General features: G+C 39.6%; 1 protein-coding gene across 4 annotated transcripts in view; it reads right to left on the bottom strand.

Moving 5' to 3' along the window:
* Positions 1-4,387: 4,387 nt before the first annotated feature.
* The window catches only part of SYTL2 (synaptotagmin like 2), a 57,490-nt gene continuing 36,811 nt past the window's right edge, over positions 4,388-25,066 (bottom strand). The window contains exons 8-19 of one of the 4 annotated variants that reach the window (XM_032779025.2): positions 24,748-24,846; positions 23,173-23,226; positions 19,611-19,658; positions 18,188-18,282; positions 16,429-16,545; positions 14,876-15,045; positions 13,980-14,082; positions 12,020-12,190; positions 10,608-10,686; positions 9,118-9,217; positions 8,163-8,368; positions 4,388-5,782 (exon numbers count right to left, since the gene is read on the bottom strand). In XM_032779025.2, coding sequence (XP_032634916.1) covers positions 5,637-5,782; positions 8,163-8,368; positions 9,118-9,217; positions 10,608-10,686; positions 12,020-12,190; positions 13,980-14,082; positions 14,876-15,045; positions 16,429-16,545; positions 18,188-18,282; positions 19,611-19,658; positions 23,173-23,226; positions 24,748-24,846 — 1,388 coding nt within the window. In that variant the 3' untranslated portion in view covers positions 4,388-5,636. Of the gene's footprint in view, positions 5,783-8,162; positions 8,369-9,117; positions 9,218-10,607; positions 10,687-12,019; positions 12,191-13,979; positions 14,083-14,875; positions 15,046-16,428; positions 16,546-17,207; positions 18,283-19,610; positions 19,659-23,172; positions 23,227-24,747; positions 24,847-25,066 lie in introns of those variants that run through there. The other 3 variants (XM_075061754.1, XM_075061755.1, XM_075061756.1) reach the window with 3 other exon arrangements.

The following is a 25,066-nucleotide window of genomic DNA, read 5'->3' as shown; positions in this document are numbered from 1 at the left end:
TATGTCTTATTGGCTCTACTTGCATGTGTGTGGGGGGGGAAGTTTATGTACTGTATGTGCAGAGAGGCTGGGCACAGATTATAGCTTTTTAAGTAGTGTAAGTGGGTTGGTGTGAGTGGGTGAGCAGGCTCGGCTTTATAGGAGCTGGGAATGGGCAACAGGGAATGGATCACTTGATTACCTGTTTATTCCCTCTGGGGCACCTGGCATTGGCCACTGTCAGAAGACAGGATACTGGGCTAGATGGACCTTTGGTCTGACTGTGTATTCTTATATTCTTACATAGGCTTCCCTGGCAAATTAAGTGTATTTTTAGGTGGGATTTGATGGACTAGAACAGAGGGGAGTATATGCTTCCTATAAGGCAGCATAGACAGAGGCCTGAATGAGAGTGGGAAATATATGTGATGGGCGCTGTTAGGTGGCTTCTGTGCAGCAAAGATGGTGACAAAAAGAAATGAGAACAGAAAGCTAGGCAAAGTATGTGGGCAAGGGAAAATGCTCTCTTTTCCACTTTATTCACATTTGACAATACTGATTTTGGAATCGGGAGGTAAAGTTATGTCAAGGCTAGTCATATATGTGGGAAATTTATTTCCAGGTGGGAGGATTATATGCAACTGTGATAAAGGAGGGGTGTGGAGGGGAGCTTCCTTTTATGGATTCAGCCAGCCAGTTAGCTCTAAAATCCCTCTTAGTAGCTGTTCTCTACTTGCTTTACTTGTAAAGGGTTAAAAAGTCTCCCTGCATAGGCAAAAGGAAGGGAGTGGGGCAGCTGACCAAAAGAGCCAATGGGAAGGCTAAAGCTTTTTGAAATTGGGAAAAAACTTTCCCTTTCTCTGTCTGTTGTTCCCAAGGAGAAGCAGAGACTGGGCTGGAACTATGCTCTAAGAAGTCTGGGGCTAGGTATGAAAAATCATCTAAACCATACTTAGAATACTCACTTGAAACCCCCAAATATGTAAGTAGATCAAGAAATGTCTAGGAAGACATGAGTAAATTTATTTTTAATTTCTTTATGGCTTTTGGACTGCTCTAACCCAAACTGCTTTTGTTTTGCTTGTAACTTTTAAGATAGACCTCAAGAAGGTTATTCTTGATGCTGAATTTTTGTAAATGGATTTTTTAAATCTAGCAATAGCCTGAGTTTTCGATGTATTTTCTTTCCTTTTGTTTTTAATAAAATTTACCTTTTTTAAGAACAGGATTGGATTGTGTGTCCTAAGAGGTTTGTGCATATGTTGTTTAATCAGCTGGTAGCAACAGCTGATTTCCTTTGTTTTCTTTCTCAGCTCTTCCCTGGAGTGGGGTGGGGTGAAAGGGCTTGAGGGTACCCCACAGGAAGGAATTCCCAAGTGTGCCTTCTGGGGTCCTTAAAGGGGTTTTGGGTGGTGGCAGCATCCACCATCCAAGGTCAGAGAAAAGCTGTAACCTTGGGAGTTTAATACAAGCCTGGAGTGGCCAGTATTAATTTTTAGAATCCTTGTGGGCCCCCACCTTCTGCAGTCAAAGTGCCAGAGTGGGGAATCAGCCTTGACAGCAATGTTTTTAAAATATAGTAGGCACTTTAGACTCATCAGAATCGCTGATGTACTACGGCTTGTGACAGTTTTGCCGGAAGGAAAGTTCATTGGAAGAACAGACAGCAGTGTCTATTATCTTAGAGTGATGGACACAACTGCTTACAGCCTCCTTCATAAAGCGTAATTGGAGTTTAATTCAAGACAGCTATTGACTCACTGGCATGCACTTTCCTAGAAGGTTATCTTTTGCCTTCTTGTATTGTGTCTCAACTACATGCCCCGAGACACCTGGCTATGGATGATTTGGAAGCCTTCTTCCTTTTGACTCCAGGGTAGCAGAGTATGTCTCCAACCCAGCTAGGAGTGAGTCTTCCAGCCCGGATAGACGAACTCACGCTAGCTCAGCCCAAGCTAGCACCGTAAAAACAGTAGTGTGGATGTTGTGGCACAGGTGACACACCTGACCACCTGGGTCTAACCTTGGTTGGCTAACCCAAGTCTCTGCTGCTACCACAATGGTGTCACTGCTCTTAGTGCACTAGCTCAGTCCAAGCTAGTGCAAGGCTGGCTACCCACTTGCTCTCAGCTGCAGTGGAGACATACCCAAGCAAAACAAATAAGGAAGTTGGCTTCCTGAAGCCTTCTGTCTTGACAGCTGAACCCTAGATATCAAAAACAAATTCCTCTAGGCTTTTTTCTGTCAAAGCAGATGTTAGTAGCTTAGTCAGAGGCACATAGTGCTTTAGTGTAGGGTTGTTTGCATACATATAGTGTTAAAAAGTCCATATTGGTTAGGTGAAGAATTTTCAAGGGGCTATTACGAATAAGTAAATACTTTTGTTAAATGCAGTTTTAAAAGTTAGGTCTTTTCATCACAACATTCCTCGAGTGTTAAAGTTCTTCCTGCTTGCAGGGTAAGTGCACTGATTAATACTAAGTTCCTGTTAAAACAATTTAAAAGGAAAAATGCAGTTTTCCGGACAGAGAATTTTAAGGCTTCAATGTTGTAAATAAAGCCATATACCATTTTACTGCCATGTGTTTTCCAAAGACAATGCAATTTCTTCAATATTTGATTTGTTGCATTTCTTTGCACTGCCGTATAGTCTACTGAAAAGGCTTATGGAAGCCAGTATATTTTCCTTTTATGGTATGAGGTTACACTGTAAAACAACATTAAAGCTTAGTAAGCTTAGCTGTTGAAAGATAGGAAAGTAATAGCTTTTAGGATCTGAGCCAAAGCCCACTGAAATCAACAGGCTGTGAACCAATCTTTCTTGAAGATACCAATACAGTCTTCTAACACTGCACTACTGAGCACTGATGTATTTTTAAAGGCTATGTTGAGATTGGCTCAGTTGACCTTGCATGGTTCACTGGAGGCTTCAAGGTGGCACGTTTGATATGGTGACTCATTTTTGCCTTAGTGGAAAAAAGCCCAGTGTGCTGGTTTGGAAAAGTACTTAATCTTCTGGGCATGCTACAAAAGCGATGTATTTGCCAAGATTTTGGGGGAAGTTTGAGGCTGTGGTCGTGACAGGGGCTAAAGGGTCTGTTTTGTTCCTTTGGTTTATTGGCTGTTGAAGTTAATTTATATAGAATTGTTTAATGCTGTTGGTTAGCCAGATGATTGCAAGTGTAATTAATTATTTGATCATGGAAAGCTTCTGTAGGGGTGAGTTTTTTTAAAAAATTTAAATCTAAAATAAAATTATGATATGATGTATTTTGAGTACTGGCTTTTGAGGTAGCTGCATTATATTCTTAGTATCAATACCAAGAATGATTAAGGAAAAATGGGATATTTGATTACTATTCTAACTGACCAAAGGTTTGGTCTGGTTATCCTAATTTGAGCACTTCCAGATATGTCTGTCTGTCCAAAAGATTATTACATGGCTCACTGGCTGAAGAGTTTCAGTCCAAAGATACCCTGTTCCAATCCTATAAACTCCTGAAACTATTTTTAAACAGAAATAATATATTAAAGGACTTGTCTATGTGGTGCATTAGTGTGCCCCAGCTGAGGTGTAAATTCTAGTGTTCACAAGCCTGTCCCACACTAACTTCTTTGTGGACTCTATTGGCTCACCCTAGAGGTTTTCTAGTATGCACTGACATAGCACGGTTTGAAATAGTGCTACATAAAAAAAAACAAAAACAAAAAAAAAATCTGTCTGGGGATTGGTCCTGCTTTGAGCAGGGGGTTGGACTAGATGACCTCCTGAGGTCCCTTCCAACCCTGATACTCTATGATCGCTGCACATCAGGGATTACACAGACAGCTCATGCGCAACATGCTGGTATACACTAACGCACCTTGTAGACAAGCTCTCAGTTGCACACACAAATGTATAAGTGCGTATTTTATAAGTTAGCCAGTGGAATCTTGCAGATAGTGCACACAATAATCCACTTTTGCATGTGCAACCAAATGTGCAGGTAATGTCCTTTATAAAAATATGCACCTCCTCATGTCAAACAAATCAGAATGTAGTGTGACTCCAAAAAGATTAATTATGCACATACACTCCTCAGTTCAGAAAGTTTTTTTAATACATAAAAAGATAAAACAGGCAATTATTGTACCTCTAAGCTTCAGAAATATCCAGATTTCAAAGTTGGTTGAAGGCAGTGCAACCATGACCCTACATGGGTGCTTCTGAAAAATTCCACCCAAAATGCATCATGTTATTAGGCACTCAATTTCTATTGAAAGTAAATGGGAATTGGGCACTTAACTCCTTTAGTGACTTTTGAAATTCTCAAAACTTCCCCCTTGATTCATATTCGTAATTTAATAAAGCGTAGGATGCATTACTAGATTCTAGACCTATAGTAGTTGCAATAAATAAATACACAAGTGTATCATATGCATTTATTTTGAGTATTGTGACGTTCAATAATGCAATATGAAAATTTCACAGATATATGAAATGCAAATCTAGTATAATTGATTAGATGTGTATTTTAATTGAGCAGTTACTTCTCTGAACACAACTGTAGCTTTAATAGGCTGCTTTTAGTTAAAAAGTGTAATAATAATACATTTATATGGTTTTTACATTCAAACTTTTAATTAACTACAATGCTATATGATTGAAATTTGCTTGCTTTTTCATACGGTGTAGGTTCTTTAAGGAACTACCCAATTCCTGCTGTGTTGTAGTGGTGGCACCAAAATGCATACAAAAAAGTCTTGACACACCCAAAAGAGCAATCCAACAACACACTTGGGTACAGATAGTGTATACGCATAAAATAAATATCCAATTTATTCATCAATAATAAAATGAGCAACTTAATGGGTGAAGAGATCCTTCAGAGTAACATTTAAATACAGTAAATTCAACTTCATTGCTTCCATACAGAACCCATAATTTAGAGATAAGACAACAAAACCACTAGTATATGTACTACGTATACAGTCAAACCCTCTTTATGGCCCTGATCCTGAACGTGTGGAAATTCAGCACCCTATAGGATTGAGCTCAATATCACCACTCTTCATAGAATGCTTATATCAATAGATAAAGCTCTCAAGCTCTGAGAGCTTAAAACTAGAGATGGAATTCCCTGTCATGAACTCTAGCAAAGGGTGTAACCACGAGAGACTTGAACATACCATTAAAATTAAGCTGCAAAGACACAGTGAATATGACTATAGCGCTCTGTTGTCAGCTTATTTTAAATGCCACACAGAAGACCCTGGGAAATAGACAAAGTTGTTGTTTTTTTAGGTTTAGGTTTTGGGTGCATTATTTAGCGAATCACCAACATTTTGCCCTATTCTAGGTGACCACACACACAACACAGCCCTGGTAACTGGACCACTGAATTTCAATAATAAATTCTTTATTTAATTCATTCTCAGTGAGCAAGAAGTAAAAGGCCGTTAGTTTAAAAAATAATCTGAAAGCAGAAAAGTTTAATTTGCATTACGTAGTAACGTTTAGCAGCACAAAATAAAACAACAGAACAGAGGCTGTCTACAGATCTACTGTAGTACACACACTTTTATAGAATTCCTCCAAGTTCCCCATTTTATTATTTCCTTCCGCTCCCAAGATCCAACAAGTAAACACTTTGGACACTAGCAATTAGAAAGTCATCTTATTTTGCTAGCTTTGCTACCATTAGCATCCGGAGTGGAAGTGTATCTTCTACCCATGTGTTTGGCGAGCTCATCATTCTCTCCCATAGGGTGGTTTCCTCTAAAGTGGAGTCCATCCAGTCCACTGCAATACCATAGCTTTTGCCTTAGAAAAACATACGACATTATTTAAAAGGAAACTTTAAGCATTTTTTCAAAATTGCCACCACAGTTAATAGTAGACTATAGGGCAAATCTCCACAGATGAACAAAAATCATTAATTTCCCCCCTCTTCGGAAAGCGTTTGACCTTCCCTACAGAGTTAGCTGACAATTTTCATGGTGTGATTCTGCATTTTCTGTACATGTACAACTCCCATCAAACCCAATTAATGGGCGTTGTGCCTACATAGGAACTAGATAATATCTCAGTATTCTCACGTGTTTGGTTTTTATTGTTTGCTATTTATTAGCTCATCTTGTCAGGATCCCTAGTAAATAAGAAAGTAAGTCAAGATTTTCAAACTTCGGTGCCTAAAGCTCAGCATCTAAATCAGTGGTCTGATTTTCCTATTGACAGAAGCTGGGGTCGCTCAGTACCTCTTGGGAAGAAAAAAAAATAGCATCAGGTCACTGATTCAGATACTAAAATGTAAGTTTAGCTGCTTAATTTCAGGAGCCAAGTTTGAAATTTGTGACCCCAATTTATATTTATTTTTAAATTTGCTTTTGACTATTGTAATCCTAATGAACTGTGCTAAGAAATTCTCTTCTCTGGGAAAAGTCACTTTTCTATGAGTTTGCTAAAGAGACTTTAAACACTTTTTACTTGTTGTCTTCAGTTTGGGGAAAGAGGGCATTTCCTCTCCATGGGCTGAACTGTCATTTTACAGTGAGATGGTTTCACTATAAAAGTGACAAAGAGGATCAGGGGGGGAAAAAATCAAGTTCACTTAGGGAATATTCATATTTTAATTTTAAAATGTAGTTTATTTTCAACACTCACAATTTTTACTGTTAAGAAAGAAGGCCAAATTTCTCCTTGAAACAAAACCTTGAGTATTTGGGAACATACTAATTTTAGCAAAATTTCACACAGTTCTAATGAAGGGATCTATTCTCAACACTAGAAGCATGTACAACTCTACTTATTTATCACACATTCATGTTGAGCTTACTGCCTTAGTGTCTAGCTGCCCCATAATTTTAAGAACACCAAGATTTGCGGACATTAACTTTCAGTTAACTTTAGCAGGCATGACATAGGAGAATTGAGAATTAAGTATTTACTCAAGTTTAGTGTTGCCACAGATCTTATTTTTAGACCGGAGTTTTTCACGTGTGCTCCAGTTGTCCTTTTTTTTAATTTATACTCTGAAATCACACTTCAGTTGCCATAAGAACACTATTTGCCAAATACTAAGCTAATTCAGAGGACAATAAACCATGCCAGAATGTACCTAGCCCATGGTGCATGTTATATATGGATGTAGATGATGGGAATTTGCTTCATGATTCTGCAATGTCTGATTTAATTATTCCTATCTTAGCGTGTGTAACTAATAATTTCAAGATTATTCAGCCACATTATTAATGTTCAGAGACAGATTTACCAAATGGGGTACACCTCAGGGAAAATAAATGTATTTTTGCAAACTTAGAAAGATTTAGCAATACCCTTGCTAAGATCTCACTTAACTGGATTTCCACAGGCGGGATGTGGTGGGAGGGAGGAGAGAATCTGTCATGCTAATAGCCAAGGAGTGCACATAAGAAAAGAGTGAAAGAAACACCTTAGAAATTGAGGTTTTCTGCTTTACATTTATTGTATGCTAAATTCCTCTTTTTTTTCTTTTGCTGCTCTGGTCGTGTCACTTCTCTGAGTCCCTTCTTTGACTTCCTGTTTTTTATACTGCCTCATATTCAACCTCTACAAACCTCATCTTCCAGGCCCCCTCCAATCTTGCCTCAACATATATCTGCATTTTTATTTCCTTCTTTCCCCACCTCCATTTTTACCAATCTCCATCATCTTCTATCCACCAAACTTCACTCTTACCTTGCCCCTTTTGCCGAAATACACTTCACATTTCTCCCATATGCACCCCTTCTCTTCCTCAATTCCCTTTAAACCCCCTTCTTCCATGAATCCCTTCTCTGAGCACTGCCATCTTCACATCAGGGTTGTGTGTCTGAATCAGTTCATAAACTGATAGCAAGTTTTTTGGTGCAGAGACTGTGTATTCTGTGCTTTGTAAAGTGCTATGTACATTTATGGAAAGAGAGACATAAGATTTCTAATCTAATCTGAGATTTTCTCTAACTTGCCTGAACTCCTAACAGGACTCTACTCCTGCTCTGTAACTGTGTATTGCATTTTGGGATCCCCGCTGCATGAAAGGTGACTTTCTAAATGAAGCCTAATGCCTGCAAGTTTACTCGGTGATATTTTGTACACAGAGGGAAAAGTGGAGAGGCAAGACAAGTAAATGGAAATCCAGGTTGTATTTTGCAAGTTAAGGATTAATTTAATAAATGATCAGTACCTGTTCCCATTCCTATCCTGAGACCTCCCAGAAAGTGATTGGCTAGTTTGTTGTGGTCCCAGACTGTAAGTTCTACACATGCTTCTTTCAAATCATCAGCTCTAAAGCCATCGTAAACCATGGTGTGGTTGAACACTGGGTTTGTAGTTTTCGCCACTGCTCTTGTTTTCTGGCGACTTTTCCTACTAGTATCTGGAAGAATGGTACTTTGGAAAGAGAAAACACTGGCAGATTATATTAAAAAAAAAAACTGAGGGCTACATTAACATTCTCTTTTATCTGAATAATATATCTACAGGTTGACATTCTCATTAATATACTATGAGCTCTGAGACTGGGGGAAGAGGAAACGTGCCCACCCTTTTCAGAGAACCCTAGGTCAGGACTGGTGGAAGTAATCACCTCCACACCTCAGAAGATGGAAGAGATAGATGGATGGGGCAGGGAGGAGACTTAGGAGAACTCAGTTATTGGTTTCCAGCCAGTGAGTGCCCTGCTTGCCTTGCTGCTGCCAGAGATTTCTCAGTCACTTGGTCTCTAATGCCCTCCCTATGGCTTTATAATCCCCTGCCAGGAGGAAGGGAGAGGAGACAGGGCAGTTTTCCCTCCTTTCCCACCTACTGCATGGCTTCCCTCCAAGTAGGACATCCATCCACCCACTCCAACCTGGTTTGTTTAAAATGCACAATAAATAAAGCTAGTTGCATTAGAGTTAGCCCTAGTGGTTGATGGGAATGGCAGTCAGTTTTGATTAGCCAGTCAGTCAACCAGGAAGTCGGGGCATAAAGTGCAAGGTTGGAACTCGCCATATACGTTGTGTCCGATGGGTGAGTGAAATGCATCGGCCCCACAGGGCATCTTGCAAGGCAGCATCTGGGAAGTCTCTCACTCTCACATACACAAATTAAGGGAAGATTAATTAGCATAATTTTATTCATCCCACTATTGCAGTTACCATTTAACAAAAGAGTTGATCTTGTTGCCTCTCAGGAGAGGGAGGTCATTGCATTCCTTCACCCAGATGTGGACCTCTCCAGTGGATGGGGTCTTGTTACCTTTGGAAGAGACAAATAGGAAACCAATATTCACTCACTTTAGAAATTAAATGTTAGCGGCAAAAGAAGGGAAGAAGTCAGAGAAGGTGACTGTATAAATTTGGGAGGAAATAAATTCACTGCCATCATACCAAACAAAGGCATGCCTCCATCATTCCATTTGTACTGTATGTATGCCAAACAAACCCCAAAGAAAGCAGACAGAAGAAGGGCAGGTGCATTCCCCTGTAGTTTCAGTTGGATGAGGTTATTCTAGACTTCCTGTCCCAAATCCTCACTTGCTGTTGTACTGCACCACATTCCTCCTCAGAAATGGCGAAATTTCAATGGTGGGTGAGGTAACGCCTATCCTCTAATACTTTCCTTCTCTTTTGTAGGCAGACACAGGGAAATAGTAAATAGGTGCACAATTTGCTTATTTTGCATACACACTAGCACAGCTGGGGCCAGCTTTACAACTTACCTGCCTGCAGCTGGTGTGAACTAATACTCAATGAGCACCCAAAAATAAGATTTAAGTGCACATTGCCAAAGCATCTAAATGGTCACTGATCACATCTTGAGAGGATTCCTCTACTCTTCTTTTTACTTCCTAATTGCCTCCATCATGCCCAACTCAGCTACCGAAGCTGCTGACAGGAAGGAGTGAATTTGTTTCTTATTGGCTGACTTGTTAAATTAGAAGTCCTTTGCTTCGCTGCCAGCCCACCCCAGTCAATTATTGTCAGATAACAACAGACTCAGATCATTATCACTATTATAAACTAGGTACTAAGCAATTATTGTTCTTTCCCACATCCACTGCCTCTTGAGCTCAGTACACGGCTACAGTTTGCTTAGCATATGGCTGTTTGCCTGACTATTAATGACCACTCAGTAACTAGTGGCAAAGCAGGATCTCATTCCTCCTGCTCAATTAGGTATGTAATCCAACTAGTCACTAAAAGCTAATGCTGTCATCCAGGTGTAATTCCTAACATTGTGGGTATAAAAAAAAGCTGAAAATATCTGAGAACTTAAACTGAATGGTAACTGACTAAATCCCAATGCTGATTGGGCCTGGTGATATTGTAAAACAAAAAGAGCTCTCAATTGTGCTTGTAGCAGTTTCCATCCCTTAATTCTGATTCAGACACATTCTAGACTTTGGAGTGACAATCTTGGAATCTTTCTACATATATAACAAGAGTATCTTTGCTTCCTTAATAAAAAAAACACTGAATAAGTCATGGTCCTGAAGTGAGTTCATGGTCAGGTAAGCTTGATTCTATAGAAAAATGTCTACTCTTTAGGAAAAAGGTAGTTGAACTTTGGGAAATATATTCCCAAGAGGCTATTGAAACTAAAAAAACCAAAACAAACAAAAAGAAAAAAAAGAATGAGCACATACCCCCGACAGGCTCTGGGACATACTGAAGGGCTAGTTTAATCTCTCCTCTGTTCTCCAGTTCAAGAGCTGCGGCTGGAGTCTGAAAATTAAAACAAAAAACTCTAGCCACATCCTGGTGTAATACAAATACCCCCTTTTATAGCATTCCTTGTATATTTCACTTGTAATGAGGTAATGCCAGAAAGCAGGAAATTCTACTTTGATACTTATTAGAAATTCCACTTCACACACATGGGTAGCCATTATAGATTACATGTACAAGCTGCTATGCAAAAGTTTTCTACAGGAGTGATAGGTTTTAGTGAATTATAATGTGAAGCAGAATTTCTCTATTGCCAGCTGAAGATTTTCTTGCATTCTTACCTTTAGATCTTCCTCAGTTTGCAGGCAAACGAGAGTTTATGGGAGAAGTTTAACCCCTGGAGTGCACCTTCATGTGCAGATAGGTGCCTCTTTTGCTAAGGTACTGCTAAAGCCCTATGATTGTAGATCATTCTCAAAAGAGATTTCTCCACAGTTTTGCTACCCTCCCACCCTTCATTGTATCATGTCTAAATGTAGAACATATGCTCTTCAGAGCAGTAACCTTTTCTTATGTGCATTGGGAAGCACCTAGCCCACTTCTGAGCACTGTAAAAAGTAACATGCAGACTAAAATACCAAAGCAACTTTCAAAAATAGGTAGGCTCTAAGCTGATAGGATGCTTGTTACTATCCTGTAGAACTACATTAATTAGAAGACCACTTGCCATCTCTTTGGCTTTTGGCTAAGGCTTTACCTATCTACTTGCAGAAAATTTTAAACCAGTTTAGTTAAACCAATGCAAAAAGGCTGTGTGGACACAATTTGATCTAGAAATAGTGGTTTATTTACAATTTAGCTAGAATTGACTTAAGCCAGCTGCAAACCAAGTTGAGAGTGCCCACACAGCCTTTAGCTAAACCAGTACAGTGTTCTCTAGAAGACATGTCCTTGAATCAAGCGTAGCATCATTTTAATATGCAAATCATTTTAATATACAAATTATTCTATCTGCAAGGGGATGCAATTGATGGTCTATGCCTCCAGTAATATCATGTGGCCACAAAGCCTGGAAGTTCAACTTGGGATTCCCGCTCCTCAGGCTGGTCAAGAGAACAGAGTCAGGCTCCTGGGGGTATAAGCTGCTTTTCTCTGAAAGCATCCCTACTGGCCAGCCGCTCATTGGCACAAGGAAAGGTCTCAAAATTGTATGTCTTATCTGCCTGCCTGCAAGAAGCATTTCTATAACTGTAGCCACAACAAAAATGCTCAAGCAGGAAAAAATGAGAAAATGGGGGACCTCAGAATATAAAGATGGGCAGAAGCCCGTGACTGGATAGAGATCACATCTCATTCATACATACAGTACAATTAACACCTAAGAACTTACCCTAGGCTTAAGAGGGAACCAGTTCATCTGCTTATTCAGTTTGTCATTCCAGTCCCATGTTCCCAAATCAAGTTCCACCTCACCTAGAAAACTATTGCGCCCAAAGGTGTCATTGTGCCAGACGGAGAGATTCAGTCTCTGGGTCTTCACCAGTGCCTTGTCAATTTTATACTGCACGAAGAGTGAAGCAAAAGAATTACAATTTAAACAAGGCAGCAGAGATGCTGGAACAAATTGTACAGTGGGGGTGCTGAGAGCCATTGAACCAAACTGTAAACCCTGTATATAATGGAAACCATTTAAAGCCAGCAGATTCAGCAGCACCTGTGAAAGAGACTATTTCATCAACAGAAGAATCTAGGAGTGATTGAGATTAGGAGAAGGCCAATCATATTGGGAAATCCATTCAACAACTCATTTAGGTCCAACAGAGACATGTAGAAAATTATGGCTACTGTACATATTTGAGACTAGTTCAAAGAGTTTAAATTCATATTCATCTCACATTCATTAGTAAGAAATACAGAAAAATCAGTACATACAATTCAGTATATCCAAACATACTGAATAATACTTGGCCAGCTATCTTCAAATATCTGTACACAGTTATTTAATCTTCACCGCACTCCTGTGAGCTAGCGAAAAATTATCCCCATTTTGCAGATGGAGAAGTTAAGCACAGAAGTTAAGCTACTTGCTGAGGTTACACAAGTCAATGGCGAGTTTAGAACAGAACTCAGGAGTGCCTGATCTCCAACCCTGTGCTCAGACCACTAGACCATACTTCCCTCCATACCTGTTTTCAGAAACCAAGTCACTCTGTCCAATGCTAGTTGAGGAAATACATGTATAAGTGAAAGAAAAGGATACACTGGGTGTCACAGAGTGTCTAGTCCCACCTGTGCCATAATAAGTTAGCTGCTTTCTAGCTTATTGGGATCAAGGGATAGCTTAATGGACAACGGGGCCTTACAGAAGGACAGAGAGGTCAGACTGGGTTGGAACTACAGGGAGCAAACAAGCTGCTGTGGTAGACCCTGAGCCAGAGTCTGCAGGAGGCTAGATACTCCAAGGGAACCATCCTGGAGGCCAGTACTCTATATGAACTAGCCTCTGTTTGTCAGAGGGTGGAGATGGATGGCAGGAGAGAGATCACTTGATCATTGCCTGTTAGATTCACTCCCTCGGGGGCACCTGGCATTGGCCATGGTCGGTAGACAGGATGCTGGGCTGAATGGACCCTTGGTCTGACCCAGTATGGCCGTTCTTATGTGGGAAGACTCAAAGGTAGCCAGAAAACGACTGAGAATAGGGCCTAGAGAGCCTGCTGAAGAGATCCATAAAGGACAGGAAAGCCTTATTGTTTACTGGGACTTTCAGTTGGACTTTTGGGGTTACATTTGTTTGTGATTTGGACAGAGGGCCAAGCTACATCTCCAGCATGGACCTGTGTGTGGAGAGCCAAGGAGACCCATCTTGGGAAAGGAAACTGAGGGAGCGAGTGCTGGTAATTCCATGCTTGAACACAAGGGGGCACAAAGAGACAGCTGCATATTACAATACTGGGCAATAAGAAAGAGCATAGTATGGAGTAGTATCTATAGTTAGGCTGAGGCTTCCAGAAATTTTTGCCATTGACTTGCTCTGTGCTTCAGTTTCTCTTATCTGTGAAATGAAAACAATAGCCTTGCTTTGGAAAGTGTCTTGCAATCTATGGACGTGAAGTGCTAATTATATTACTGTCTCTCCTCTTCTCTGAACGCTAAAATCCTGAATTTAAGGTATCAAACTGGAAAAACATTCCACAATGCCACTTAAAATACTCAACACAGAATAAGAATGGAGGATTCTATTTCAGGGCCACATGAATATGGGGCCTTGAAAAAATCTCAATTCTTGGTATTTCAAGATGTACATTTGCATCATTTATGTGTTCACTTAGTAAATAGTAAATAAGTACCCGCAATATTTCATTATAGACTGGATTCAACGTTTTCTTTTTCACTGAGGTCTTCCTTTTCCCCAGCTTGTACTTCTCTGGAAGCAGGTAAGTCTTTACATATCTAAAAATTTAAACAAACAGACTGATAAGGGCAACAAGACATTGTGTAAAACTGCAAGACATGGTAGTTTTTCACCCCCCAAATACACAAATCCAAAAGTGAAATACAAGTTTTACAGAAGATAAACTTGGTTAGCAATGCAGTTAGTGTAATGTACGCTCTTCAGTTAGCGATTTCTAAGTCATTCAGTACTTACCATTTCAGTAGGTCTGAGTTTTCAATAAGTAATCACCTTAAGAATGAACATTGATGGTTTCTACATTATTGATAAAAAGTAAAAGCCCTCTTCAGAATCACAGAAATTAAAGATAGAAGACACCTATTGGATCATCTTGTCCCCTGCCAGGGCAGAATATCTAGACTTTTTGCTGGGATATCCAAATATGAGATTTGGATGTGCCAATCTAAATCTGGACACACAAAACGGGGAATTTACCATGCAGATTATTAATCTGATCATCAAAAAATAGAATTTGAAGTTCCTAATAAATTGGGCTTTCTATATTATTCTTTGCTATGGAAGTAAATGCACACACATGTACAATCTATGTGATTTCTGACCTGTGTAACAGTTATACCTTTGTGTTCTCTATAAATGAGCCTTAAAATCTCTAGGAACTGCTATCTGTAGAGCCAGTCAGCCATATATGTTTAATTCAGTGGCACACACCTCACTTGCACATTTTCTCTTTTTGAAGACCAAGATAATTGTGATTGAAAGGCTCTGTCTACACTTCTTGTGCATGGAAAAATAATGTGTTAGGAAAAACTGTGCAACCCTAATTACACTTACGGGTCTGAATGTTGTTTCTTAACATCTGCAATTGCCAAGTCTTTACACTGGGAAACAAAAATATGGAGCTCCTTCAGCTGTTCTACGTAATCAATGGCAAACTGAATGTGGCCTTTCACATCCACATTGCCAAAGTCTCCACTGTAGATGCTCATTACACTTCCGCTCACCTGTACACATGAAAAGGGAAAAAACATTCTTTTAGTCTATGCTTCTGGTCAGACATATGTTATTAGAATGGGAAATATTTAAGAAATTCATCTGCACTCTATTCAGAGACAGTACTCCACTTAGATGTACTTTTGAAACATGGTTTTCTTTGAAAAAGATTTTAATCCATCCAATAAGAAATATTTACTAGCTTCTATTATAAGATGACTGTAAGCCTCCAAAAACTCAAGTGAAAGGTGCTATGTAGAAGCGCAAAGTATTATTTATTGCATAATATACAAGAAACAAAGTAAAGAGCACAACATATACAGCATATTCCAATCTGTCTTCAGATATTATTTTCATGCCTCTATATTTTCTTTCCCACATAAAATGGGGCCTCAATACTCTGGTGACGGGTACTCTATCAATGCCCAAAAGAGATTAGGGTAAAATTTTCAAGAATGCCTAAGTGATCTAGGCACCTAAATCACTTTTGAAAGTTTCACCTTAGGTGGATTGGAAGAACGGTCAAACAGATATACAAGTGGATAGCTTTTTATTCTCATTGTCCCCCTTCAAAATGCCCAAAACTCTCCTTTGTCACGATGCCTGCAAAGAAAACTTGGCAATGGTTTAGGCCCCTGCCCATCATGCTGACTACTATTGTCTGTTTCCTTGTACTCCCCAGTCTGTCAGTATCCATCTGTTGCCTCTATTCTTCTACTTCGATCAGGGGTCAGCAACCTTTCAGATGTGCTGTGCCGAGTCTTCGTTTATTCACTTTAATGCAAGGTTTTGCGTGCCGGTAATACATGTTAACCTTTCTAGAAGATCTCTTTCTATAAGTCCATAATATATAACTAAACTATTGTTGTATGTAAAGTAAATAAGGTTTCAGAATGTTTAAGAAGCTTCATTTAAAATTAAATTAAAATGCAGAGCCCCCTGGACTGGTGGCCAAGACCTGTGCAGTGTGAGTGCCACTGAAAATCAGCTTGCATGCCGCCTTCGGCACCCGTGCCATAGCTTGCCTACCCCTGACTTGGATTGTAAGCTTCTTGGGGCAGGGACTGCCTTTTTGGCCTGTATTTGTACAGCACCTAGCACAATGGGGTCCTGATCCATGTCTGGGGGTCCTATCCACTACAATAATATAAATCTATCTGTTGTAATGAAAGGCATTTGTAATGGCATCAATCCTTTGAAAAGAAAATAAAAATAGTTCAGTTTGTTACATTCATATACTGTCTAAGGTCAAAAAATTGGAGCATTAGACAACTTTAAATACACTCTGATACTACAGCAATGAAGTCGAGAGAGAAATAGATACAAAAGAAGGGGAGCGACACAAAGGTTTGGCAAAAGCAGAGTGCTATTAAAACAAGCTTTGGTTTACATACAGAAGACAAGGACGCCATGCCAGAAGAGCCGCTAAGATTGGTTAGAGAGCTGGGGCTCTTCTTGATTCTGCCATGAGGATAACTGCTTTCTGATGTTGTATCAGTGTCTCTGTCACTCTACAAGACATCACACAAAGAAAGCCAGCGTGGGCATTTGGAAGTCACAAGGAACACAGGTAAAAGTTGTCATAATTTTAAAAAGCAGACTTGTAAAGACTGGAGCTCTGTGGAGATTGGGAGCTACATCCCACAGTGGTGCAGTGCAAGCAATTAATAATTCCTTAAATTAGATCATGCTTCTGCTTTGCATGTGGGAAGTTAGTTGTACTAAAAACCAAAAAAAGGTTAGAGGGAAACACCACATATTTTAGAGTTTGCTACCTGTGTTACAAGTTGAAATCTTGATCTAAAATTTACTTTTACACCTTTTGTGCCATTTAACTAGGCTCATTAGTTTTGCTTTCTCATGCATTAGCTCAGTATAATAATGCAATTTATAATGCTAAAATCTTTAACCACTCCGATTCAATTCAAGTGGTTTAGTTAAAGGAGAACGTTCAAGGCAGAGGAGCACACAAGGCAATAAATGGCTTTTGGGGGATGCTTTAGCAGTTACATCAGAAGACTTGGGTTCGGTGTTACTCAGCCAGACACATGCCTGTGGAAACTCCTGTCCATCTACCTGTTTGTTGCTAGGAGAAACACACTGTCTATCCTATTCAAGAAAACCATCAAACAGGTGCTTTAGGAGCATGCCCAGGTCACCATATTAGGAATATTTTGGACTGAGAGTGGGCCAAATTTCAGACTGAGTCCACAAACAGAACACCCCTGTCAGCTGTCTCCTCTCTTCTACAGGGAAGGGATCCAGCTCAAACAACCCATGCTGATCGCAACTGGGGCAGCATGGCACGGGGAGAAAGATAATCCTGCAGGTAGCAATGTAGGTGCTCATTTTTATCACATCTGTGTTCTTAAGTCATTGGTGTTCTGGCATTCACTAATGCAATTCCACCAGTGATGATACTAATTGGAGCTAATTGGCTCAGGGATTTTTAGATGACAACATGGACAACCCTGGTCAACTACAGGTTTTGTTTTTGGCATACACAGATGAGTCCCAAAGGGTTCACTCCAAGGCCAGATCAACAACTGCTTCTTAAGAAGCCAGCAGACTTTCAACTAGCTCAGATGCTTTACCCACAAGAGCAGAACATGCTGTCTGCAACACTGAGCATCTACTGATTCAGGGAATGAGACAGATTTCTAACTGAACCCCAGTCTCAGACAGGCTACCAAGCTCATCTCCCCAGCATACTGCTATGGGAGAAGTCACCAGATGGTAATATTACACATCTTCTTACAAGTGCCGCTTCTTAGCATGTGAGCAGCGTACAGTCTGAAAAAATACTCTATTGTTAGTTTTTTGATTAAGATTGTTTAAGGGAAGCTATTGCAAACAGTAAGAGCGTTTGCTCTCTGTCTTAATTGCTCTAACTAGCATCAGTTCTTGATGGAGAGCTGCATCCCAGGAACTGAGCATTGCTACTTGGGCTGAGATTTCTGAAAGAGGGAATTGCCTACATGCTATTTATGGCCCCCTCTGTTCAAGTTCTGGTGTACAGGTAGTGTAAGTTACACTGAGAAGAAACCCCAACTCCACACCACTGATTCAAAAGTAAGCTGACCTGGAAGACCCCCAAAAATAATACATGAAATTACTCCTCTTTATACTAATTTTTTTAAATCAGATACATGCCTCTTCTTGTAGAAATGCTGGTACTGACTGGCTCAGTCTTTTGAGTTTTTCAGGATTTGAAAACTGGTGATCCAGGTCTGAAGGCACTGTGGAGACTAAAGAGCAGCAATTGAAGTTTTAAAAATATCCTGCCTTCTGACATTAACCAAACTTGGTCCTAATAAGCAGAGATTGGGATAGTCTACTTTGGACAAAAATACATTTACATGCACATGCTGCATCCACATGTAACTTGTATGCAAGATATTTCATAGATTCATTAATGTTAAGGGTCGAAGAGACCATTATGGTTGTCTAGTCTGACCTGTACAACAGGATAAAGAACCTTGATTCACTATGTTGTGCTGTACATAAAATACAATTTTTGCATATAATTATGTAATACACTAACCCAGGTGCTGAATGAAAGTTTTGACCACAAATTTAAAGATTAACTTTAAAAAACCTTTTCCCTGCCAACTCTTAAGGTTTCTGATTTCCTCCTAGAGCAGAAGAAGGAACCATGCTTTTTAGACATGAACAATGTCACTAAATGCAACTGAGATAACAGAACTATGGCTCTTGATCAGTAAATAAAGGCCAAGCCCTGCTCTCCTTACTCGTGCAATTAGTCTCATTCATGTCAATGGGATTATTCTTACATTAGATGAGCAGGGTTTAGTCCCAGAAGAGGAAGTAATTTTCAGATATTCTGATTTGGTTATATATAATGTAGTCTGTTAATGATTCGGTATCTAAAGCATATCTGTTCACCTTCAAAAGTGTTTTCATTGAATTACACTGCCAAATTCTTAATTTAATACGTTGTCCATGGCAACAGCGCAGAAGCTAGCCTTGCAAATAACGATTTATACCAAACCAATGGTTCTCAACCTTATGCTATCGCATGATCTTTTCCATCCCAGGAGTCCAGCCCCATTTAGGAATACGGGAAAGGTAAGGAGAACCGCATTCCCACCCAACACCTGTTCAAAGCCTCCGGGTTGAGAACTTAGGCACTGTACATGACGTTTGCAAACCTGCACTAACTGCTTTTGCTACAATGTCAAGCAGTATCGTTTCCCATGACAGACAAGTAACATCAGTTTGGCAGCATGCCAGATACAACCAAGGTTAAGTGTGCACGCAAATGTTGTAGCAACCATGTACAATTCCTCCCCAGATGTCACACACGTGCATCCCAAACAAACTTGGTACAAGACAAGGTCTCTCAGTCCAATTACCCCAAAACTGAAAATGTACCTCAAGGTTACATTGAAAACAGGCAAGGCATTATTGGCATGCAGTTAGCTTTGTGAGCTGCAGCATTTAGTAACAAAAACAAAGTCCAGACTTGTTTGTTAGTTGATATTAAATAAAATGGATTTGTAACTAAATCAGTGGAGTTATAGCCACTGGTTGATGGAAAGATCCTGTTACTCACTTCCTTGTACATTTTCATTTGTCTCTTGTTGCTGATCGGTTTTCTGATCTGCTCAGAAGGGCAACGTTGAGAACAATACATTGTCATTCAATAGTAAAGATATCAGATTTGTATAAACAACAAGGAGTCTTTGTGGCACCTTAGAAACTAACAAATTTATCTGGGCACAAACTTTCATGGACTAAAACTCACTTCATCAGATGCATGGAGAAGAAAATACAGAGGTAGGTATAAATACACAGCACATGAAAAGATGGGAGTTGCCTTAACAACTGGGGAGTCAGTGCTAACGAGCCAATTCAATGAAGGTGGAAGTGGGCTATTCTCAACAGTTGACAAGAAGGGGTGAATATACCAAGGGAGGAAAAAAATCACTTTTGTAGTGTAAATGAGGCCAATGAAATCAAGGTGGCCCATTTGAAACAGTTGACAAGAAGGTGTGAGTATCAGCAGGAGGAAATTAGTTTTTGTAGTGATCCATCCACTCCCAACCTTTATTTAGGCCTAATTTGATGGTGTCCAGTTTTGCAAATTAATTCCAGTTCTGCAGTTTCTCATTGGAGTCTGTTTCTGAAGTTTTTTTGTTGAAGAACTGCCACTTTTAAGTCTGTTATTGAGTGTCCAGAGAGACTGACATGTTCTCCTACTGGTTTTTGAATGTTATAATTCTTGATGTCTGATTTGTACAATTGATACCTTCAAGTCAGCAGGACTGCTATGGGTACCCGCATGGCCCCACAGTATGCCAACATTTTTATGGCTTACTTAGAACAACATTTCCTCAGCTCTCATCCCCTAACACCTCTACTCTACTTGCGCTACGTTGATGACATCATCATCTGGACCCATAGGAAGGAGGTCCTTGAGGAATTCCACCAGGATTTCAACCTCAGCCTGGACCAGTCCACACAAGTGATCCACTTCTTAGACACTACAGTGCAAATAAGCAACAGTCACATAAACACCACCCTATACCGGAAACCTACTGCCTCCAGTTTTCATCCAGACCACAATACATGATCCATTGTCTACAGTCAAACTCTAAGATACAACCGCATTTGCTCCAATACCTCAGAAAGAGACAAACACCTACAGGATCTCTATCAAGCGTTCTTAAAACTATAATACTCACCTGGTAAAGTGAAGAAACAGATTGACAGAGCCAGAAGGGTACCCAGAAGTCACCTACTACAGTACAAGCCCAACAAAGAAAGTAACAGAACGCCACTAGTCATCACCTAGAGCCCCCAACTAAAATCTCTCCAGCGCATCATCAAGGATCTACAACCTATTCTGAAGGATGATCCCTCACTCTCACAGACCTTGGGAAACAGGCCAGTCCTTGCCTACAGACAGTTCCCCAACCTGAAGCAAATACTCACCAGCAACTAAACACCACACAACAAAAACACTAACCCAGGAACCATTCCCTGCAACAGACCCCGTTGCCAACTCTGTCCACATATCTATTCAAGAGACACCATCATAGGACCTAAACACATCAGCCACATCATCAGGGGCTCATTCACCTGCACATCTACCAGTGTGATATATGCCATCATGTGCCAGCAATGCCCCTCTGCCATGTACTTTGGCCAAACCGGACAGTCTCTACACAAAAGAATAAATGGACACAAATCTGACATATGGAATCTTAACATTCAAAAATGAGTAGGAGAACACTTCAATCTCCCTGAACACTCAATAATAGACTTAAAAGTGGCAATTCTTCAACAAAAAAAATCTTCAAAAACAGACTCCAACTAGAAACTGCAGAACTGGAATTAATTTGCAAACTGGAAACCATCAAAATAGGCCTGAATAAAGACTGGGAGTGGATGGGTCACTACAAAAACTAGCATCCCCCTGGTGATACTCACACCGTCTTGTCAACTATTTGAAATGGGACACCATGATTACACTGGCATCATTAGCACTATAAAAATATTTTTCCTCCCTTGGTATTCACCCCTTCTTTTCAATTATTGAGAATAGCCCACTTCCACCTTAACTGAATTGGCTCGTTAGCACTTACCCCCTTCCCCCATGGTAAGGCAACTCATCTTTTCATGTGCTGTGTATTTATACCTGCCTCTATATTTTCCACTCTATGCATCTGATGAAGTGAGTTTTAGTCCATGAAAGCTTATGCCCACATAAATTTGTTAGTCTCTAAGGTACCATAAGGACTCCTCGTCGTTTTTGCTGATACAGACTAACACGACTACCACTCTGAAACTTGTCACCAAGTTTGTATAGTGATTGTAGAACCAGACACTTTACACATCAACCTGAAGATCATCTTTCGTCCTCCTTCACAATCATCATTGGCCTAGATTTCCAAGATCCCATATCATCCCTCACTATATATTTGGGGCATTTTCCTTTTTGACAATCTGGAGTGCAACCAATGCAATACCTCGTGAGCAAATGAAGTCTAAGCACTAAAGGCGGGATTTTAAAAAATGCTTCAGTACTGACTCGAGGCCACTGCCTCTGAAATCAACGTTTGACCAAGTACTGAGCACTTTGGAAACTCCCAACCTATATTTGCCAGAATAGATATTTGTGTCAGTCTTTACCATGACTGACTGGAGCACAAAAATAATCTGGCTTTCAGCTCAATTATATGTAGACATTTCAAATATATTTTAACTGAAATCCACAGTTATGTCTCCAGTTCAGGGAAATGCTTTAGTACATGCTAAAAGGCCCACTGATTACTCACTGCACCATGCAATGAACAGCAGCGTAGGGCCCAAAGTGCATTATGATCAGACTAACTACAAAACACACTGAAACCCCTAAAAGAGAGTCAGAAATAATACAACTAAGTGTGACTAGTTTTAGAACTGTGGTGCCATTGGATAACACTTAAAAAGGAAGTAAAAATGTATTATATACCACCATATTCAATGTCACTATCTCAGTGTAACCTAGTCATTTTTGGTTTTGTTTTAAATTCAGAATCCTTTAGTCCATATTAAAAAACACTCACTCAATGACATCAGTGGGAGATTTGTGCACATATATGATGTTGAATTTGGCCCACGCAATGTATCAGATGAATTTATAAGTGAACTAGTAGATCATCAGTATCAAGAGTAGACAAGCCAGTGGCTTATCCATTATCTCAGAGCAAGCAAATCCACTTGTGTCTTAAGTCTTTGCTTTGCTGGATAGAACCATCTTACAGTGCAACAAATGAGCATGCTAATTCAATATTTTAGCAGCCCAATTCTTCACTGAGTCAATACCCAAAGCGCTCATTGAATTCAGTGGTCACGACACATGTGGAATGCCTGAAGGATCAAGCCCAGATAACACACTGTGTGACAAACAAAGTTTCTTACAACAATAGTGGTATATAACAATAGTAACATTTTGTTTAGAAATAAAAGCAAAGGTAGAGAAATGCTACCCAAGTATTTAAATCATACAGAAATTAACTAATTAAATTACCAGCAGTGATACAATTCTGAAATTCACCAACTCTTTGGCTAGTAAGTGGAGGACACTGAAAAAAATACTATGTTCATGCAGACACAAAGAAGATATTTACCATCTTCAGCACTAAGTACTAATTCTTCTTTTGGAATATCTATTTTTCCTTTATCTGTGCAGGAAAAAGTAACAGTTAGTAAGTTTGCTGTTCAGGAAGGTAGTATGGATTATAGTGGCAGCCACAGAGTTTATAAGAAATAAAGGTCAAAATCAGCAGAGCCACAGCCAAGGTTAAATGCACAAAGTTAAATGCTGTCCATAAAAACACTTTCTACTTGGATTACAAAATTCAACTAGTTTGCTATAAAGGGAACTCTCCAGTGCTGTACTGATGCCTGAGGTCCTACAGTCAGTTACAAATAAGTAACAGCACATTAAAAAAAAAAAAAAAAAGAGACAGAATTATGAGTTCTTATGTCTGTATTTTAAACTACTGTAAGATGCCTGAATTGGCCAGCTCCTTCCAAAACCCAAAGCTCTATTCACAAATTTCTACATGCATGAAGTTTCACACATTTTCCCTATTATGCACAGCAATCAATAAGATATTGAAAAATACATAACCATGAACATAGGTGTAAGTGAAATTCTGAATACAAGTATATTTGATTGCATAATTTAAATAGGAACTCAGAGCCAAACTTACTGCTGGTGCAAGTAGGTGTAATTCTACTGAAGTCAGTGCAGTTGCTCTCACTTGCACCACTCATTAATTGGGCCCATATCCATTTGAGGGTGAAAGTAGATATTTATTTGTTGCTGCTTTGGGTGCTTACACATCCCCTTATTGTATAACAAGCACAAAGCCCACTACTGAGCAAAGCCATACTGATTAAGACCAATTCATTGCATATTTCTCAGAAGAAGTCTGCTGAGTGGATACATTTACATGAGCACTCCTGTGTAAACTCCATGCAAGTTATTTATAAATAGAGCTGGCTCACAAGATAAAACTATAACCACTGAGAGCATTTCAAGAGACTCAAGGCCAATCTGGCTTTAAAAATGAAACAAAAACACAACAAAAAAACCCCATGCAAATGGGAGGACAGGATTAAATGTTCTCTCAGTCACAACCCAGACATTTATAGATTTACAGTTAGTGGCAGAAAAGCGTTAAGTAAATCTTTAAAACTTGCTAGTGGAATTAGGAATGGACATGGCAGTTGCATCCTTGCCTGCTGCCTATTTCCTGCCACTGCAGGTATAATCATTGTTACAAAGATGGCCATCTGAACGGAATGTGAGAGGAGATGAAAGAAGAGGTTGAAAAAGCATGTCTTAATTAAATGTGCAAAAAAGAATCTTATTTTATATTCAGCTGTGACTGAGAATGAAATACAGGAATAAGTGTTCAAAATGAGCATTCAGTATTGAAATCAAAACCTGGTCAAAAGCATCATTTAGACTAGAGCACTGCTCCTTACTTCTTATTCAGAAGCCGAGTTATAAAGTATGGTGGTTATTTATTTACTTTCTGGATGCTCATTCTGAGGATAATTTTCCTGCCGAAACCCATGGTTAGAATATTAGAGTGCCAGTTGGTGAAGATGTGTGGAAGAATAGTACCATAAATAAGTAGTTTTAAGCTTAGCTGGGGGCAAGGAAGACAGCGGACAAGCTTTGTGCTCACTTGATGTGGCTGATGGAATGTCCTCTAGACTTTTGGAAGGCCTTTGCCTATCTGCACTCCTTTTCAAAGCCTTCAAAATAGGATCTAATTCTTCTGAACCTGTCACAAGACAAAATACATGAACACTGCACAAACAGACAGACATGCCTTTTTAAATGAGAGCCACTTAAGAAATCAATGGCTATTTTTAACTAACGGAGAGATATTTTTAACCCTTAGCAAAACATTAAAAATTCTAGTTTTGACAACTGTGAAAGACCAAAAGACAAATGAGGGAAAGGTGCAGATGTTTAGTTATGGATTTGGAGACATAATGGAA

Source organism: Chelonoidis abingdonii, chromosome 1 (assembly GCF_003597395.2).
Source record: "Chelonoidis abingdonii isolate Lonesome George chromosome 1, CheloAbing_2.0, whole genome shotgun sequence".
In the NCBI taxonomy this organism is placed as follows: domain Eukaryota; kingdom Metazoa; phylum Chordata; order Testudines; family Testudinidae; genus Chelonoidis; species Chelonoidis abingdonii.
Note: the sequence above shows the minus strand (reverse complement) of the source record. Positions and strands in the feature narration are given on the sequence as shown.